Source organism: Argiope bruennichi, chromosome 7 (assembly GCF_947563725.1).
Source record: "Argiope bruennichi chromosome 7, qqArgBrue1.1, whole genome shotgun sequence".
Classification (NCBI taxonomy): Eukaryota; Metazoa; Arthropoda; class Arachnida; order Araneae; family Araneidae; genus Argiope; species Argiope bruennichi.
Window position 1 is genome coordinate 80218990 of NC_079157.1, and position 22406 is coordinate 80241395.

Genomic DNA, 22406 nt, shown 5'->3' on the forward strand with positions numbered 1-22406 from the left:
TATATTCAAAGCCTATTTCTAATTACCTCAAGATAATACTTATCAGGATGCTTGAAGGCAATATTTCGTTTCTCAGAAGAAAGTACAAAAATGAAAATTAAATCTTGCTCGTAACCGTTAAATTAAACAGATTCAAAAACTTTGCAATTTAGCAACTTATCTTGCAAATAATCGACATAGGGAATAAATAGGGAAGTATTAGATTTCTCCCTTTAAAAAAAAAAAAATACGGTTACTCCGAAAGTCAACAAATATTAGAAAATAACCTTGTAAAAAGCAGGATAATTAATTCTGCTTGAGAACCAAATAATTTCCAACTTGCTAGTTTCACCAGTACATACATAGCTGCCGTTTAAATTTGCTCCTTTTCCCAATAACTTTCCTGATCATATTTAAAATCTACAAATTTTGCATTATACATTATCTACATAATCATCTAAAGATTTATTGCTTTTTAATAATGTATCCTTACGGAAAATTATAGTCTCTGAATCCTTGTCTTCCAAAGAGAGGGCGGGCCGTGGTGGCTTGGTGGTAAGGTCTCAGCTCGTGAGCCGTAGGATTTCAGGTTCGAGACCCGATTCCACCGAAGAACCGTCGTATAAGGGGGTCTGTTGCCCGATAAATACGTCATGCTAAACGTCCTCCCGCTGGTGTGAAGAGGGGGGTGCCAGCTCAGGTGTCATCCTCGTCATCTGACCACGATTCAAAATTTCGAGATCCGTTCCAAAATAGCCCTAGTGTTCATTTACAACGGGACGTTAATATAACTAAACTAAACTAAATCCAAAGCGAGGGCACGGGTTGGAAACTTGAATTCGGAATGAGATTTAATATGATAGTTTATTTTAGTACAGCTATTTATAAATAATTAAGTTCATTGGAAATAATTTTAAAACATAAAAAACCTAGCCCAGGAACGAACTTATGCTTCTTGAATACCAAGCCAGCGCCTTATATACTGCGCAGCCCGGGCACTCGGCAACAGTCACACATTATTAGTATATAAGCTATAGTGAAAATTGAGAGCCAGTTTCTCGAAATTGTCTGGCTATTGCTCTTTAATATTTTAATGGATGAACATCCTGAAGGCATACTACGATTATGCTAAATCTTACACCGAATTCAATTTTCCAACCAGTGCCTTCCCCTTGTGCGTTGAAATATGAAAACTAGAAAAATATCATCAAATTAAAAATCATTTTTTGTTGGCATTTTTTCTTCTGGTTACGTACAAAATTTTAAGGAATGCGCACAAGATTTTTCTAACTAAATTTACTTTTGTATAGTATTTTGAATTAAAATAAATGTTCATATTATTTTCTTATTCCCAGTGTCGATTCAAAGAACCAATCCATGCGAGGCTGACATTAAAGAAAATCTTTGCGGATCAGAGACGTTTTGTACAAGCAAGCCTGATGAATCTATATTTAAATGTCGTTGCGAAGCTGGCTTCTCGTTTAGGGGCATACTGTTCCCGTTTGGAGACAGCGAATCGTTTATAGAAAACTGTAAAGGTAAGAACTGTTTGTTGTTTATTTCATTTACGTCAGAAATGCATAATTGGTCAGATTTATTTTCACTTTAAAATTCGTAATGAATGCATATAATTACATTGTGTTTTTTTATTGCGTTAAGTGGGATTGGACTTAAAAAAGACAAAAGGTTTATCGAAGTTTATTTCAACCAAATTAAAACATTTTGATGATATTAAGGAATAGGCATATGTGGTATGATCAACAAATTGAGCAGGACAAACTTGCATTGTCAGTGTAATAAAATGAATTGTACTGAGATTCATGACTTTAAGATTCAAGAACCATATTTTAATATATTGCATTTTAGCACTTATTTTTAAATGTCATGTAATCAAATGAAATATTGAAAAATAGAATAATAGAAAAATTAAGTATTTGAAATGTCATTGAAATCTCCAGAAAGCTTGATAAAAATTTTGTTTCAGTGTAACATTAATAAATATATCTAAAACTGAAAGAATATGTTCAAAATAATTCGATTGTTTATAATTTACACGCCTGAAACTTGGAATCAGAAGGCCGTAAAAAGTTTGGATTAAGCCTTACTTCAATCAAAAAATTTACTAAAAATTGAAAACGTACAAGTTCGTCCCGGTATATAAAACGATTTTTCTTTATGAAAAACAAAATTCTAGATTAAAAAGAAAGACATTAATTTTTGTTGGAAGTTGTTAATCTGTTATGATGTTCAATATATTTCTATATATTATATAAAAAAAATTATGTAAGCATTGAGTTTTATTGGCTTTGTGATTGGTAGATAGCGAGTCACCTAACTGTTGTCATTTGAGGTTTGTTTTGCCTGTATTGTTCGAAATATTTAATGAAAATTATTATTAGGTCGTAGTCAATATTTAAATTGCACTTGACAATGATGAGGTGGCAAAAAAGGAAAAATAGAGAAAACATCAAACTAACAGCAAATGAGTTTAAAAAATATTTTTTGTTAATTCTACTTTTAGACTCATCGTTTGTGGCAACACTAATGAATAACCTCCAAGTTTGTTAATGTCTTTCGAATAGAGGAAATTTTTCGTCTCTCCGCTAGCAATCGTCTGAATACCTAAGCATTGCAATACTCGTGTTAACCTTGCATTTATTTTTTAAAATTTGTAATGGGGTGTCCAGCAATATCAGAGGAAGAAAAAATGCAAAGAAAATCTTAACGGTTTTAAATTTTTTTTTTATTTTATCTGTTTTATTTAATTTTTTTTAATTCTTCATCCCTGCCGAAAAAATTGAATTATGTTGCAATTTCTTCTGAATTTTAATTAATACTAAAATATTTCTGTTTCTTTAAAATTTGGAATTAAGTTTTTTTTTGCTCATGACATTTTTAAAACAGTTTGTTTCGATTTACTTTTGTTGTTTGGTGGGAAGAAATTAATTCCACAGAAAACTACACTAACCTGAGGACATGCATGATTCCAGAAAACATCGGGTTTACGGACAAAAGCAAAGTTTCTCATGAAATAATTTAAAAAATTATTTTCTAATATATCTTCGATATTTGCTGTAATTTTATTTGAAAGGATTTAAATTATTGATTTTTGTTTAGATTACAATTAAGTTTAGAAAAAGATTTCAAATATGATATGCCTCGATGTTTTTAACAAAAGATATTACATTAAAATTTTACTATGCGATCACTCTTTTCACCGATCACTTTTGGTTTACAGAGAAACTTTGCGAAATAGACAAAATGTGAAATATTCCTTAAGATAAGAATTCAATTCGATTTGAGCGGCAGGGGTGACGCTCGTTCAGTTATACTGAAATCTATCCCTTTTGCCTTTCAGACCGTAGGTTTTTAAGAAGAGAATTAAGGAAATGGGACCAAAAATTGAATGCACATGAAAATAACACCATAAATTATATCGACATTAATCATCCATTCTCTTCCGAGAGATTCTAAAAATCATAGTTTTTAAACCCAAATGAAAAGTTCTTCTGACCGAACAATAAGGCTGAATTTGATTGGAAGGAGCTCTAACGGCTATAATGTTTCTTTTAGAGACAGATTTCTAAAATTCTTAAACAGCAGCAATTTTTAACTGTTTAACTTGCACAGTAGAATGACTTTTTGGAAATCAGAGATTGCATTTTTTTTCTCTGTACTACTATTCGTCTGTATCATTTCGAATATATAGAAAGCATGAACAATACCTAAATTCATTTCACTCATATGTTGTCTTGAAATTTCTAGAGTTGTCTATTCGTAAACTTGATATAAAATGCTTCTGTTGAATTCATGTCTTCCAATTAATATTTTTCCAATTATTTTTTAAATCGATTTTTTTAATTATGGAAATTGATCAACTAATTTGTTCCTGCACTGTATTATTTATTTTGTAATCGGATGAATGTAAAACTGTCTCCTAGAGAACGTAAAATAAATATTAACAATTCTCTTTAAATATTTTGTTATTGTAAAAACAAGTCGAATTCGAATTTAATGAAGATAGTTGTGACTATTGTGTCTTAGGCAGCATTTACGTTAATCCCTTATTACCCACACTAGAACCCTTCGCTCACCTCATTAAGATCAAATAACCAACCATCGAACAACTCATTTATGTTTTCCTTAATATTGGAAGCAGAATTAGGTCTTCAAAGTTTGCTTTTAATTTGACGTTTTAATATCCTAAAGCTGTCATTTTGTTACAAATTTCACTCCAAACGCATTCTCAAAAAGAGAAAATGAGGAAACAAGGCTTGGTAGTCGCTCCTTCGGGACAACTCTTTACCATTAACCTGACAACGTTGTCCCATTCGGTCTGTAGAGCCACAAAACTGGGAGAATAATTGGTATAACGTAAATGATAATTTACTTATTTTATTTTTATAATAAATGAACCTTATAACTCATTCTAGATATTAACGAATGTGCTACCGAGAATCCTTGCCCAGACAACATGGACTGCCATAATGCTTTGGGAAGCTATACTTGCTCTTGTAAGGCAGGATATAGGGCAAAAGATTCTTTGGAACCAGAAACAGGTGGTTGCGTGGGTAAGTATCTAAATATTTATTTAACAGATTGCTAACGAAATTAAGAAGAAGCTTATTGAGTTTTTTACAGAATTGCCAGTACATTTTACTGTGAAATTATATATTTGATGAATGAAATCATATATTGAGCGAATTATATATTTTTCATAAATCTCTCTGCATTTTTTGAAGAGTATAATTAAAAAACTATGACGAATAAAACAACAGGTTTCATATAATTATATAAAGAATTGCTTTAAGATTTAAATTAAATTAATTTAATCGAACTGTACAGAAATATGACATCTACAATCTGATTTGCATTGATCGTTACTTGTATGGTAAAAATTTGATTTTAAATGTAGATGTACCATAGTACTATGGTTGCTTCTGCTATACATCCGTAAAATTTGTATTGATTGTAACTGACTCCCTATAATAATGTTATATATTTTAATATTTTTCTGAAAAAATGTGCATGGAGGAAGATTTGTAATCGTTACTTCAAGGTCATAATTAATCTTCGCTTTTTAAACAATCCTAATTTATAAAAAATCTCCAGTTTTGAAATTATGAATAGCACAGATTAATAAGTGATCAGTGAATGAATATGGTCTGAAAATTGATATATATTTACAATTCTGATGATAAAGATATATACTTAATTTCCTGCATTTATTTGCATTTTTGATTCATTGTACTCACAACATACAGGCATTTTTGATTCATTGTACTCACAACATACAGATAGACTTCCATTTTAGGTATTTTATCCGAAATTTGATCCTGTTTAGTATTTCAGTGTAAAGACTACATGCAAATTTTTTTTCGTAACTTTCCATCAGTTTTTCAATTACTTTATTCATAGACTGAACAGCAGATAGAGATTTTTCAAACGAAAAATAAAAGATACTTTTTCGAACTCAAGGAACTCTAAAAACGTGGAATCAATTATAATTTTACAAAGTCACCAATCAATATGAAACACCAAGAGTCACTAAATATTATTATATTTTCTTCTTGCATATTTTATGCACAAGAAAATAAAAACACGTCATTGAATCAAATTTCATAATAAAGTGAAATAATGTAATATTGTTGCATATTACGCAATTTTACTCTTGCATTTTGATTTGATTAGTTAAATATAGAAAATAAAGAGTCAGTGCTTAAATCTCTCAAATGGAAATTATGAATTTATTTATTTTAGAAATATCTAGTTATAATCTCACTACAGGGAATATGATTTCAAATGGCTCTGACTAATGCTAGATAATACTGGTTTCAATACATGCACTTTATAAAAGATAGCACAATAGATTATTGAATAGAATTGCGCAAAATTTTGCAACACTTGAAACTGTCTTATCTAAAAACTCGTATCAGAATTTCTAAACAAAAGGATTCTTTTCCTTTATCTCTATGAATTTACGAAGAACAATACTTTTGTTTTAGCGTAAGAATTTAAAATCATTGCAGTGCATTTTTATCTAGTTTTTTTGTCATTATTTAAACTACGTAGCAAAATTTCCCTTTTTCAAATTCAAAATTCTTTTTGGTGTCATGTTTTTAATTTCTTGTATACAAAATATGAAATAAAAATATGCTGCAATAATTAATAAATTCACACAGAGAGTTTATCAAATTAACACGTTTGACAGAATTCTGAGAAAAAAAATGGAGCTGTGTTTATCTGTTTGCAAAAACGATAACTGAAAAAAAGAATGTCATCAATGGATTTTATCCAAAATTTTTTTTTTCTCTCTCTCTCTCTCTATATATATATATATATATATATATATATATATATATATATAAACACTAATGTATATGGTACAGGAATCACTCTTATTAATTAATGTAGAATTGCAACAGTCATATATAAACAGCAGCCATACGAATGTTTCAGACCACTTTATTCAACTTCTTTTACAAATGAACTTAATTCAACACTTCGCTAATTAACAGAGTTACAAAATATTATTAGAAACGCTCTGGAGAGGGCTCGTTGTGACACAAAAACTCCATTCGATGAGATGAAGGAAAAATGTAAAATAATCAAGACATTTGGTTTCAAACGGCAAGTTTATGCATAAGCGCCAAAATAGGTTTAACTTTCGTCAGAAAGGTATTCGCTACGACTTGCCTATATAAATTGAGGACTATATCTTCTAAAACTACTTTTTCTACTATTAAAGTACTACTACTAAAGATATTTTTAGCATTATCTTAAAATTCATGATACTACCTTTTTGATGATTTGAATTAAATTTCCGAGAAATTTTTTTTCTTCTTATTTTTAATATTTTTAAAAAAAATTAATACATAAATTGTAACAATATTTTTAATGTTCATGAGATTAAAACTTATCCATCAAAACATTGAATCGAGAGCTTTTTCCAGTGTTAAAATCAAGATTTTTTTTTAAATTCTTAATTTGAGCATTAAGATTAATTCGAAATAAGATTTTCATTTCTTTTTTTATTTAGAAATGAATATATTTTTGATTTGTATTTACAGAATTTCAATTAGATTGATTCCATTAATTTACTGTTTTGAATCAATGAGATTATAAGGCAAAAATTTAAAAAAATGCATTTCATATTTTTAGATTAACAACCTAAAAAGGTTAACAACCGACTTTTTAGGTTAACAACCTAAAAAGTCTATTCTGGAAGAACAAGTTGGTCCTCAAAGCCGATTTGTTTGACTTAAATGTGCAATTTTAGTGTTAAAACTATATACCAAATATTATTTACCTTCCTTGCCTCGAAAGCAGGCAGATTTTATACAAAAAATTACCTTTTCGGATTCAAAAATGTCAAATATACCTAAATTGAGAACTTTCATCAAAATCACCAGATTGAATTTTAGGAAGATAACAGCACTTTGTGGCATATCGCCAAGTAAACCACCAGGGTTTTACTTTTGTGGTTTGAGGATAAGTTACCATATTTCTGTCAGTTTCACTAAGTATGTTTGTTCAACGCCGAACAATCATAAGCTCCATATGGTGTAACACATACACTCGTGAGTTATTCTTGAAGTTGCCTTATCTTTGAATGTTTAAGAACAAAGTAAGGTTTGCAGTTACCGTTAGCAACCGTGCCTGTTTTCCGTTTAATTGTTCATTGCTAGAGAATATTTTAAGCTCTTATCTGATAAGTTGAGCTGAAATGCTCCGCTTTCACCTGATAAAACAGTATGCTAAGAATATTATCCAGGCTTCAAATAGGGATAAAAAAATATTGACTCTTTTATTTTCTCTAAAAAAAATGAAATGGCAGTAAATTAAATATTATGACAAAAATCAAAGCAATATTTACATACTTTATATAATCTAGAAGCTGAGTGCTAGGAATGTGTAGGTTTGCGGTTGATTAATCTGAAGTTTGCCTTATTGCGGTTGTTTTATGATTACTCCTTTATTATGAAATTAATTGCGATTGTTATTTCACTTTCTGTTACTGATTTCAGAAAAATAAACTTAGCTTTTTTGCCATGATACATCCGAAATAGAAAAAGAGATTTTGGTGAATGCATTAAACAAAATAGGAACACAAAAAGTGAACACTAAATTTTAAAAACGGAACCATCAAGATAAATTATGCATGCCATAAAGTTCTTAATTCCTTAACGTAAATCTATATCAAATATTGGAAGAAACTTGAGTGTCATTCTTTGTGTACTCGGAAAGCAATAAAAGTTATATGAGTATAATTAAATTAAGTATATGGTATTAAGTTAAGGTATCATTTGAGCTGATTTTTTTTAATTTGAAATATTTCCATCAACAATATGACTTTTGTAGATCTGTTCTTTCGTGCGTATGTCAATGTTCTATTTCGAGACAATAGCAAGTTTTGCTGCTAAATTTCAATAAATGAGATTTATACCAACATTGTAAATCAATATTCATATTTTAAACCTAATATTTCGAAGGAAAAAGTTAAAAATGAATATAGAATTTTCTCTATGCTTTGTTTTAAAGAATATTAAAATGACATTAAATAGTAATATAATTGCATATAGGTTAAAATAGTTTAGAGATATATGAATAAATATTTTCATTCATGAAATAGATTAATGGTTTAGATTAGTTATATTAATGTCCCATTTGAATACAACACTGCGGCTATTTTGATACGGAGCTAGTAATTTTGAACCTCGGTCAGATGATGAAGATGACACTTGAACTGGCATCTCCTTTCCAGACTTACACACCACACAAATGGGGAAATAAACGAATGGGATGAAGGTCTTAATCTTTTTTTAAAAGTCTCAATAAGGAATCTTAAATGACGTTGGATTATTACTAATCCTTTGTCTGAAAGTAAATTCTAGCTGAATTCCTCATAGTATAAAAATTATACAGTAGTAGCGTAACTTTCAGAATTTTTCACTTTTAAAAACCAAACGTAAAGGTAAGTGCGATAAAAATATTGTTATAAACCAGATAGTATATTTATTTCTGTTACTGGTTTACAATCTAACATATGAGAAAAATATTAATTGTGGTTTCAAACTTGTAACCTCTTATGGAACTCCGTGGTACGATGCTTGGGCAACGATAATCGGACTACAAATAAATGTTATTGATTTATGTTATATTTTAGAGATGGATAATGATTCTTTTTATATCAACCACAATTATTACACCAGGTTGTACGTATCTATTAAATACCTCACAAAATTAAACCAGTTGTGTCTTAAACAGCATTTACATTCCGTAAGTCGTGCGCGTACAACTTAGGACCGATTTGCCGAACCGTGGAATGGCTCGAAGTCAGCGCGACCTTTTTTACGTTTTTGGCCCAAACTCTTGGAACGTAAATCGTAGGGATTAGCGCATTAAAAGTGCCAGAAAATTGATCTGTAAAAGTTTAAATAAACTTAAATATGTTTCTGTCTGAGAAAGATATTTAAGATTTGATATGTTGAGAGAGATATCTATTATATCTATTTTTAATTATAAGTGATTCTTTTTTTCCAGTATTTTGACTTTTGATTAGGATATCTTTAAATCTGCTTATTAAAAACCGTTAATTGATTAACTGAAGATTATGTTTCATCGATTGCTGCTGTTTTCCGTTTATAAAGACCCTTCTTAAAATTATCTGTCATTAATGGAAAGATAAATGTTGTGCTCTAAATTTTCTTCTCGAACATTAGTTACAGCGGTTTTAAGACAGTTATGTACACTGTTTGTGCTCTATTAATATTTTTAATACCGCAAAGATGAGTTAGGTATGGCCCATCTATGGCATATTCAATTTATTTCGACTTTTATTAAAATTATGTTTGTATAAAAGTTTTTCCCCGTATTTGAAATATGCATGGAGAAAATACTACAATCTTTAAAGCCATCTGTTTCGAGATTTTGAATTTTCGAAGAGGATTGCCTGAGTTACTGTCTCTTTTGTTTCCGGAATTATGAATGTTTCTGAAAGCGATAACCCTATAAGGCAACAAGTTAAGTAGATAAAACTCGTTTTGTGATGCTTATACAATTTCTATTAAATTTTGAATAATGAAATGGAATTTCACATTAATGGAAAATCTGTCTATTTATCCATACGTATGTAAACACGACAACTAACAGAAGAGCCAACTAAATAAAATTAGGAATATAGTTTTATTATTAGAATTGTAGACGTATTATAAATTGCACAAAATCAATCAGTGAGTTGATTGTAGGGATTGCAATACCTTACCAAAATTTCAATACCGGTATTCGGTATTTTTTAAATCTTAATACCGGGATACCGGTTTTAATACCGGTATTAGAAATTTTAGAAAGAGAATGAAAGCACAGGTGTTTCTTTGTTTTATTTGCCAGTTTTGATAGAGAGTGTAAATATCCCAAAAAATAATTTGTAACTTATAAATTATAACAGTATATAAAGAATCACAAAAAAGTAAAGAAACATCTTATTTATTTAAATCACAAAAAAAGTGTAAATATCACTATTCAGTCTGCGGTACTATTACAAATTTTTGAAATGTGATCTTAAAAAACATAATGCATCCATTGTACTGTCATTAAGCCTGAAAAGTAATTTTGTGTAAAAATGACCAGCTGTCGAAAACGCTCTTTCGGCATCTACACTAGTTGGTGGTACACATAGCAATGCGCAATATACTTTTTCCAAGTATTTACCTCTAAATCTCTCATCTTCAAATAAATCGATTTCTCATCGGATGGTTTTGGATATAGCTGATTTCTGTATTGTATTTTGGTTCGTTGAAATTTTTTTATTTATCGCTAATTCTAATTTTTGTTCAAGAGACAATTCCTTTTCACTATCGGCAGTAGTGACATCATAATCTTCGATAATTGAACAGAATTCTTCTGAATGTGGATAGGTTTGTGGATAAAAATTTTAAAGAAAATTTACTATAAACTTCATCAGATTTGAATTGGTTATTTTCTTTTCTTCTTTTTCATTTTCATTTTTAAAATCATTATAATTATGTAAATACCATAAGATATTTTCTATTTTGGTATGCCTTTCTTCTGTGCGATTTTTCAATGTAATACATAATTCTTTAGATAGTGATGTGTGCTGTTCTTTCAGTGACTGTAACATGAAATTGTTGCATTAACTGTTAATAAATGAGAATCTCTCCGACATAATGCCTCAATAGTCAGTTTTATTGGAAGTAGAGCTGATATAGTTCTGGATATTAAGTCGAATTCACTATCTGAAAAATTAATTGCTTTTTGGATTGGATTTCTCAGTTTCAAAAATCGTTCCATGATTAGGAGTAAACTGTTCCAACGTGTTTTAGAATCTAATATTAACATATATTTTCTTTTATTTTCAGTTAGTATATATTTTAGTAATATATCCTTTTTATAGGGGAACGTTTAAATATCTAAACAATTTTTCGAACTTTATAAATTATAGGAAGCAATTCTTGATAGGTTAATATTTCATCCTCCTTAGCAATATCTTCTTCAACAATTACATTGTCATTATCTTCATTGTCAATATCACTCTCACATTTACTCTCTTCTAAGTTGGAATCCGAAGTTTCTCTATCCACAGTATTTGGATTCTTCTGTTCTTTATTTTTTTGGTATAATACATGTATTATTCCTAATTGAATTCCATCTGCATAGCACAACTGCTGATTTGCACCAATCAACTTTCCAACTTTTTTTATAATTGTTGCTCCATCAGTCGTTATGGATACAATATTTTCTTTCAGGGATAATCCATGTTTCGCTAATTTGGATTCAAGCAATTTATTAAGCCATTAATTAGCTAATTGATTTCGCCCGTTAGGGAGACATAAAAACAAAAATGTATACTATTTTGCTATGTTGACGATCCTTGAACATATAGTGGAGACAATTTTAAAAATTTCTAGTAAGTACCGAAAAACCGGTATTTAAACTTGCGAATACCGGTATTACAAAATTGTACAAATGGCTCAAAATACCGGTATTCGGTATCCCGGTATACCGGTATTGCAATCCCTAGTTGATTGTAAGTTTATTTATTCATTCTTTCTAGTATGAAGGCCTTACTTAAAATAATGACAATAATTAGTTGTAGTAAACAATTAGTAGAAGTAAGTGATTGAATTTTAGTATATTTTAGTATATGATCTTCACAACGAAATTCTATATCTATTTTTAATTTGGGTATAATATGATAACGGATAAACTGTATTTGCTTATATGGTTTTGACATTTCAGTTGTATATATAATATATGTCAAAAGTTTGGCTTAAACGTCAAAGGGGAAACGATCCAAAAGGCCTTTTCTTCTCTAATCTACGAAGTTTAACATAAAACATGTCATATTTTCTAAATATGTAAGAAAATTGAAGAGGCGAGTGGATCCAATTTGTTGATGAAAATTATTTAAAAAAAACTAAGTCTTTTCTAGTCATAGGATCATAAAAGTTTTCTCCTTAAGATCGATGAATGTATAGAGAAATTAACCACTTAGTGGAAATTTCAATTTGCAGCCGATTCCGTTTCATAGTGGAATTTCCCAATTTTGAAAATTACCCAAGTGTTAACCATGTAGGTCTTAAAATCCCCTTAAACTTGATATTCTGATTCCATGTTTAACATTAAGTACATAAACACTTTTGGGGAGTCCGAATTTTTTTTTCTACTCCTTCCATAATAATCTAGCTGAAATTTGCATTTTTTTTGTTTCCTTTGATCAAAAATCCTGATGTCAATGTTTACTAAAATTTTCCAAAATGTGTATGAAAAACATAGCTTTTTGTATGAACAATTTATAAAAATAGCGTATTCATACTTTTGTATCAGAATCTTTGATTTTCGATTCAATTAAGTCTAATTTTCATTTATAGAAATCTGCAATCCGAATCCTTGTGTTCATGGGGATTGTATGACGACTGGGGATCACTCCTTTGATTGCAAGTAAATATATTTTTCCAAATCAACTCACTAAGCACATGCATTTTAATTTCTGAGATTTAATTACATCTGTCATTCTGAATTTAACATTAAATTTAAAATTTTGATTTATTCATGAAATTTCAAATGTTTTAAAAAGGAATAAATAATTCTATAATTCTCTATTCTATAATTCTAATAAAAAATTAAATATTTAATAAATAATAAACCACGTGATCTTGAATATCAGGCCATGTTTAGTTTTAGTGAATATTTTTACTTAATAAATGGTTAGTGTGTGATTATTAAAAACTAGTAAAATAAGCCAAGTAAATTTTTGATTTTAAATAAAATAGTAAAAAACAACTACTAATTTTTTTCATAAAGTACATTTTAAAATTCTTTTATTTATCATTATAAAATGTATATAAAATCAACAAATATATTTCAGATAACGTTCTTTGAAACTTGTGGGAATCAACTTGTTAAAATTATTTTTTCCATGGTATTTTATTGTCATGAACTTTGCACGTGACGCAAAATAAATAATTAACAATTATCATTGTTTGAACATTAACAATATCTCCAGTTAAAAATTTAAGGTAATACACACAGTCACAGATTGTCCACGAAAATTAGAATTTCTTTGATAAATAAAATTTTTGTTTGATATAACTGCCATTCTAAATTCTTTGTTTCATTCTTTCCCTCTATATTTAGAGATTAAGAATAAAACTAGAAAAGACAAATGCACTGAAATCTTAAAACTGGAATTTGGTTTGAAATAAAGTATTTCACAAATTGTCTTCAAAATTGTTAATATCAATTTTTGAAATTCAAGAATTATGAGTCGACCATAGACATTCATTATTTGATAGAAATACTTAATATATTCTGCTCAAACACTTACATAAAAATGGATTTTTGAATTATTATTTTCGCACTTCTATTCCAAATTAGCCGCCTTTAATGACCAGTTGGTTCGCTAGGAATTTACAATTGCTAAAAATTTCATTTAAATATTCTGTATAATTGTATTTTAATGATTTTTGTAGCAAAACAATTTTCAAATTTCTATGAACATTTTGCATCAGAATTTGTTCATTCTACTATGTATTTTTCTAATTTTCTGTCTTTATATCTCAGAACAGGACAAGAGTATATAAAAGTTTCCTCATCGCTTATTTATGAAGTTAAACCTTAATTGTAAACACAACAAATTTCAAAAAGTATATTAAAAGCATATTTTGATAGGAATTTTTCAAAAAAGATAGCCATAACTTCATACTTTTATTATCAAAAATAGAATAAAAGGTAAGATGGAATATTAATGGCCTTAATTAAAGCGCTTTGAGTTTCGCTTCAACTATAAAAGAAGTTGTAAAATACACTTAAAATATATGTAGAAACTAGCTGCCTTTGGGGACCATACGGTTCACGAGGACTGCGAAACATTTAATTGAACATTGGTTTCTAAATTTTAAGAGAAAATAGCTGATACGATATTGAAAGTTTTAAGCCATTCTGTCCATTCTATTATGCATTAATGCAATTTTTTTATCTATATCTTTATATATCCAATCACTATAAAGAACAATAATATTTTAAAATGGGAGATAAATAAATAAGCTGAATATTCTTATCGCGATCATTAACAATGGAAACAATGCTAGAATGAAATGTTTGTAACAACAATGAAAACAATTTAAGTTTCACTTTTAACAAATAAATAGATTGTTAAAAAATGCGATTAAAATATTTTTTTTAAACAGTACAAAAATTATGCGGCAAAAATTGATGTTATTCATATTTCTTTTTAATTTTTAAGAGAATTTAAAAAGTTATTTTTGTGTTGAAAATTTTTGAAAGTTATCGTTAAGAAACTTCTCAATTTCGCTTCCTTTTTGATTGTTTAAAATTTTAATTAAAATTTAAAAGAAAATCATTTCGTGGTGCAATTTTCCATCGAATAAATGGTTTGATATCTTTAACGGTTTGGCATGTAGAGCGCCACCATCCCTCCCTTATCTCCTACTCACCTACTTACCCACATCTAAAGTCACACCCACTAAGACTTTCTTCTTCTTTGAAAATTATGCTTGAAAGAATTTAATGAATATAAAGCATGCAATTATTACATATAATAACATAAGCTATCGTTTTTGAGCCTTTTAATTTTATTACATACAGAAAGCACAAATACATAAATTAAAGGGTAAATATTAAAATAGAAAAATGAACAAAGATTTTTTTTTTGAGAAGAGGGTACATTTCATTTCAATTTTTATTAGCTCTAACAGAATTGTTACAGTGTACTCCTTCAAAGCAAAAAGGGTGGGGAGTGTTCCTGTTGCGCATACGCATTTGTTCATCGCTAAATTACAAACTTATTTTCCTATTGCGCTTGCTCATTTGTTCTTTGTTAAATTATTGACTTACGGTATCTAACGTGAGTTTCTTTAATTGGAAATTTCCATACTAATGATAATAGTGGAAAAAACAGTTTGTCATAAAACTGCACAATATAATGAGCAAACCAGCGCAAGTGGTTTCCCAGAAACGTTCTCGAATATTCTCTAATAAGATTATTCCTCCTTCCTTTGCATAAAATTGCGCATCTTATTCAAAAATGCAAACGCAGCGAATTCTCTGATTTTTATTTCCAGAATTCTGTGTATAAAATTGTGTGATTCATAGAATAGGAAAGCAAATCAAACATACAATTTAGATGCCTCCCTTTTTCTTCTTTTTTTTTCTGATTGAAACTAAAATTCATCTCACAATTACAATTTTAATAAAAAGATCATACACAAAATTTTGTTTGTTTAAGTTGTTGTATTTTTGAGTTATGGCACTTATAAGCACGAGAAAGTACATAATAATAGACACATTGGCAAATTCGATTCAAAATTTGATTAAACTCTACTTTTTGGCGGCAATACTATGCAATAAAGTTCATTTGTCATTGTGTTTTTGCTGTTGTGTTTTTTAGTGATCGCGGAATAAAAAGGCAGCAGTAAATAAAATTGCACCATGTACTTTCCTTAATTGTGTGTGGTAGCCTAAAGGTAAATAAATAGGAAAAACGGAAAATGTACGTAGTATTTCCACTAATCTCGGACTTCAAAAGGTGTATTTCTATAAATATAGTACGCTTAGTACCTTCGTTTCTAGTATTTAGTATGAATTACTTAATACTAGAGCAAATTCAAAATCTAGTAAATAAATAGTACAGGCATGTCAGAAAAATAATTTTCTCTTCGTGGATTTGGTAAATAAGGAGTGATACATGACTACTGTTTCATTATATAGACCATGTACACATTTTCATCTATCATTACATTTTTCAGTAATCTTGTTCATAATATACGGACAGACAGATGGATGCAAAAAATTATATTGAAAAATCTTTTCGGTGCTCTTTTGACGATGCAGTGCCTTTTATTTTCTCGTATACTTAGATAGTGAAAATATAGTAATAGTCAAAAAATTCGAACTCGAGATATTGACGTCTCCTCACAGACCGCCCTGAGTTCAAAAAACAGATTTTTGGGAAAAGTCCGTCTGTCTGTCTATCTGTGACAAAGATAACTCAAAAAGATTTGAGTTAGACGGTTGAAATTTGGTACGGTATTTACACCAAATTTGCAGATTTATATCGAATTTTGATTAAAATCTGTTCAGATGAAGTTCGTCTGTCCGGCTATTGGAATATAATTTAACACAATAACTAAAGAACGAAAATAATTAGATACCTAAGATTCGGTGCACAGATTTTAGGTTAATTTATGGTGTATACGTTTTAGGGGATTGAGATGCGCAAGGATAGAAACTGGGACCTTGTGGTTCGCAGCCCAGTAACATGACCACGATACAAAAGCAATTGCCCGTGCAGCGTAGTTGTTAACTGGCTTATAGGCTTTCACTACAGACTCTCCCTTTAGTGAGTCGGAGGTGAGACGAACGATACGGCTGTTGAGTGGTGATGTATTAGCTGTTGATTCTAATGCGCCTGTACCCATTTCAGTAACGCCAAGTGTTATGACGAGCGTGTGTGGGTGAGTGGTTGCTGATGCTGTTGCGCCAAGTGAGTCTGGCGACTTTTGGATGCGGCGTCAAGTGAGTCTGACTCCACATCAGAAAGTTGCGTGTTCAAATCACGTCCGGGTCACTAATTTAGGGGATTGAGATGCGCGGGGATAGAATCTGGGACCTTGTGGTTCGTAGCCCAGTAACATGACCACGATACAAAAGAATTGCCCGTGCAGCGTAGTTGTTAACTGGCTTATAATCTTTCACTACAACGTCAAATTTTTAGCCAATTCAACTTCAGATTGACTGTTCTTCGGTCTGTACTTTTAAAAGTAAGTAACCGCAGTAATTCAAAAACTCAAGGACTATATATCAAATTTGGTGTGAGAATTTTTGATTATAAGTACAGTTTTGTGCCAAATTTTTGTTTCAATCGGTTGGGAAAAACATGTTAAAATACAAATTCGATTTTCGGAAATTATTAATCGCATGCCAGTAATTTATCGCCAAATAACTCGCCAAGAATGACTCCACAGATTCAGTAAAAATGCTGAATTCACGCCAAAAGTTAATATTTCGTAACTATTGTAAGGCATTTTCTGGCATGACAATTGTTAGAGAGTATGCGAGAAAGTTTTGTGGAGATGGTTATTCTTTGCTTATACACGAGAGAAAAAAAATATTTTTGGACGCGAAATATTTTCTGAAAATTAGCCTGTCCGGATTTCATCAGTATGATTTCAATCATATAGATAAAATTGCAAATTAAAGTGAATTGGGAAAAATCAACGTAATTATTCTATACGTTTGAGTTAAAAAGAAAAATTTATATCGCGTAGGAAATATACAAAATGTTACAACGAATTTTTACCCAAACATCAGAAATAACTCATTTCTGAGCTAGTTTCAAATGTTTTCCTATATTTTATAGTTTAATCCGCTAGTACTTCAGTAATGGCAATAACTGAATGAATTTTCCAAAAAATCTTTTTTTAAATTTGCAGATGTTCACCTGGTTATAATGGATTATTTTGTGATTTACAAGACGAAAACTTCAAACGTAAGTAAATTTTTTCCCCCTATACTTCTCCTAGGAAGTTGAATAAAAATTACTTTTAGGAAGTCTCTCATTAATTTCTGAAAAGACTTAATTATATGTTTTCATAGATTTGGTTTGATATTTTGAAATCGATTAAGAAATTACAAATTAAATAACGGTTTGTTTATTTGCTGAACTCTTGGTATGCAAAGGACCATTGCTAAAGAAATTTTCCTTGCTTATCGCTGAACCTTTGAATGCATACATGGAATTGCTGCTTCTGCAATCATATATGGTATATTAATTTTGGTTAAGATCTCTATTTTTGTGATGGAAAATAAAGGTAAGAAATGATGAATGGGTAAAAGAACATTTCATTCGTGAATATGGTACCTCAAAATTGTTTAAAAATGAAAGTGGTTTATAGCCAATATTCCCTCCTTTATGAAGTCACATGCTAAATCATGTGGTACATTTTTTTTCTTTTAATAATCGAAGTCATCTAAGTATGATTGTGACACAACAAACTATAAGTTTTGCCGCAAATTTATGATGTAGTGTCAAAACATGCCAGATATTGCTATAATTCAGTGTTATAATAGAACATTTTAGTTACTTTAATGCCAATCAAAGAGTGTTCGTCAACTGGAGAAAATATGGGTCAAATCCTAGTATCCGTTACACGACTGGCGCGATTTTGAAAAATGTCACCAACGCCTAAATGACGCGTTGGGACATCATCAGTAAAATCAAACCGCAATACAACGAATGCAAATGCAAAATGGCTAAAAAGTAATAACCCCCTGTTGCCAGGTTGTAAAAAGTAATAGTAAACAACTACAGATTGCAAACTTTATCGCTCTCCCAAATCTCGCCAATGTCGCCAAATCGTCCTCGTAACGGATACTAGGATTAATCCAAAATATGTAAGGTATTTTTGTGAATAATCGACTTAGTGACATTTAAAGTAGTTTCAGGCAAAATGTGTATACAATGTCAATTTTTTTCAATTATTAATTGATGGTATGGAATTCAAATCAGACATATAATTTATATGAGTGCATAATAATGTTTATACAGAGCTCATTGAACAATACTTAGTTCAAAACTGATTTACTAATTAACCAGACTCTATTACAGGAAAGCTTATAGGGTACAGTTCTAGGGACGGGTACCATTTGGCGATTTTCCGCCAATTTTTTCTCGCCAATCCCCGCGGACGCTGTAATCTTCAGAATTAATATTAATATTATAAGTAATCTTCAGTCGCAATATTATGACTATTTTGGTGACTTTATCTTTAAAGTTTGGAGCCAAATTTGGCGGTACCCGTCCCTAGGATTTAGCCGCTTATAATTACTCTCTTGTGTTCATAATTCTCTAAGAGAATATAGGGTGACTGGGAATACGTGTTTTGATTTCTGGCCATATTAATGAAGGGATTTGAAGAGAATATATCGGAAATGATGAGAAACAACTGCCTATTGTTGAAGACTATATTTTACTGCTTGCTTTCACTGTTTTTCTAGAATTCTATTTCACGAAATATAAACTGTCATAACTATTTATTTCATTCCATGATAAGTAATTTATAATCATTCAGTCTCCAGTTTTGCTGGGAAATGAACTTTTATGAAAAAACAGAAATGACAGATTGAATATTTTGAACAAACGAGAAAAAATTCCAAACTTTAGAAACCCCATTTAATTTGTAAAAATTAGTCGTCAATTTAGATGTAGAAAATTGTGCTCCCACTTCACGCAAAACGTTTAGTCTTCAGTTAAACTCGTTTTATTTCGATTCTTGCTTTACCTGGGGTAATATTTTAAGTATAAAGAAATTTCCTAAAGCATATTATATGTCATTATAGTTTGTATCTACTTATAAGGAACTTCAAGTTATCATTATCTATAAAAAAATTTGAATTAGTCAAATTAATGCTCTTTAAATCTGCCACATCTAGTTATCCATCTTCTATCAGTCTTGCAGATTTACGAATAAAGAGTATTAATTCTGCCACCTTCAATGTAATCGATCAAAATATACATATTTGTTGAAAAATTAAACTGGAATGATACTCTATTTCTACAGCCCCTGTTTCTTGCTGAAAAGAGTCAAAATCATTGTCGTCAAAGTTCTTCATAACTATCACGTTTTGTTTCTTTCTCGATAACAGTGTTTCCATTTTCTTCATTGTCTGAAATCAAACGGCTTCAAATCCATATTACTAACCGACTTTCATGTGTGGAAAGTAATATATATATTTGTTTTATAGGTCACATTTTTTTAAAAATGTGAGTTGTTAATTTGACGCATAATAATAAGCATTATTAGAGGGACGGAATATTACCTCGTTCATGGATTTATTATCAATTCTTGGCATATAACAAATTATTCCAAATTCATGAAAATTATTGAGTAGAGTTTTATTGTTTCAAAAACTGTACCCAACTGCATCATGATCTCAGGGATAGTAGCGAATACTAGTATATTTCTCAAGAGAAAATCTAATAGTGAAAATTGTGTTTTATTCTACAATTGCTATAATATTTTACAGTTCCAATTAATTTATAGCTGAGCAACTTAACTTACATACAACCGATGTAGATAGCGATGTAGTATACAGTGTAGTAATAATACACTTAAGAATAAGTGTAGTAAGTGTAGTAATAATACACTTTAGTTTTACAGTTTTTTAACTTATTGTAATTAAAGTAAGTAAGGGTTAGGAAGTGATCTATATCTATATTTATACTTATAATATAAATACATAATATGTGTGTGTTGGCGCTCTATGGGACAGACCGTATGACCCACAGCCGTGAAACTTGGCACCTGTATCTCTTGGAGGTCAGAAATATACATCTCTGAGCAATTTTTTTGAATTTCGAATTAGAATTTAAATTAATTAATAATTAACCGAAATTTAGGGGGGTTTTTTTGTGATAACTTCCGAAAATAGAATCGCAAAACACTATTTTTACATCAAGTTAAAGGTTAAAATTTTTTTCTTTTTAACTACCCATGTTTTAACTTATAAATTAAATTTCCATTTCCTATGAAATAAAAAAAAATTGTAATCATATTTTTCAACAATTTATTTCGGACAAAATAAAAACAAAATTTAACTTACCCGAGTCCGTTGTTTATAATGGCACTTGCCATGCACAAGCTCGCTGACGAAGTCAGCGATTTTAAGCCAAGGGAGCATCTCTTGTTTTTTAGTAGCGCCAACTAGGGCCAAGAGTACGTCTTCGCTACTCACACATCTCATGCGCTTGCACAACCCCTTTTTACTGGGGGGCACATTCACACATCTCACAGATAGAACAACCATGCCCGTACCGGGACTCGAACCCAGGACGCCCACTACACGGGGAAGACGCGCTACCCCTATACCAGGACGCCGGCACACGAGTCCGTTTCGCGTACATAGGAAAAAATTATCTTTTATTAACGTGTTGCCATCACATAAATAAAAGCTCACATTAAAAAATAAGTTAACTGCTACTAGTAGAAAATTAAATCTAGTAGAGTGTAATTTTCAGCCAGTGCATGTTTTGAAATAAGTAGGAAAATGTTTTTCCCCTTTATCTTTAAGCAAGGTTAAAGTTTTAAACCTCGTTAAGGCCTCTAGTGTGTACTGTTGTCTTCATTCCCAATTACCCCTCCTGAATTAATATTGTGAAATAATAAGGAATTTGGGTTAGCCTTATCTATACATTTTACGAAGAATGACCTTGCATATAATTTATTTAGCATAAGAAATCCAAAAATTTAGCATAATTGCCTTCTTGAATGTTATACCTTATGAATTAAGTAGAAAGTTTTCTCTACATATTTTTATTTCATAGTATAGTTGGAGCATTTAGTATTTAAGGATAGCATTTCTTCTATTTATTCAAAGCCCGTTTCACTTTTATGGTGCATTAAATACGCAGTTTTTTTAAATATCGTTTGTTGTTGACGATGATGATATCAAAAAGAGGGGTGCAGTAGCTTCTGAGGGTAGACCTCTGCCCGTAGGCAGAGGTCTAGCTCATATGAAGATGACACGAACACTCTTGCTTCCACAACAACTTTTTTCCGGGGGACTCTTTCATACACCTCACAGATAGAACACAGGGTGAAGAACTACCATGACCGAACCAAGACTCCCCAGATCACGGGAAAGATGCGCTACCCCTAGGCCAAGATGCCGGCATATTGTCTGTTATATTGCCATATTTCATAAAATAAAAAATATGTAATGAGACAGTTTAATTACATTTAATGATGCTTCATCTGGCTACTTAAAATTGCTATTGCTAATTTTTTTTTAAATCCATAAGTTGAATGAAATGTAATTTGTTTGTTAATTTTTTGTGATATTTTTATTCTTCATTTTTTTCTAATTTTTTATATCTTCTAACAATTTTT

The 22406-nt window shown here is 30.2% G+C and overlaps 1 protein-coding gene across 1 annotated transcript in view; it reads left to right on the plus strand.

Annotated features, from left to right (window-relative positions):
• LOC129976543 (neurogenic locus notch homolog protein 1-like) overlaps nucleotides 1-22406 on the plus strand; it is a 77504-nt gene that overhangs the window by 47163 nt on the left and 7935 nt on the right. The window contains exons 18-21 of the mRNA XM_056090168.1: nucleotides 1335-1517; nucleotides 4413-4550; nucleotides 12870-12939; nucleotides 17952-18007. Coding sequence (XP_055946143.1) covers nucleotides 1335-1517; nucleotides 4413-4550; nucleotides 12870-12939; nucleotides 17952-18007 — 447 coding nt within the window. The remainder of the gene's footprint in view (nucleotides 1-1334; nucleotides 1518-4412; nucleotides 4551-12869; nucleotides 12940-17951; nucleotides 18008-22406) is intronic.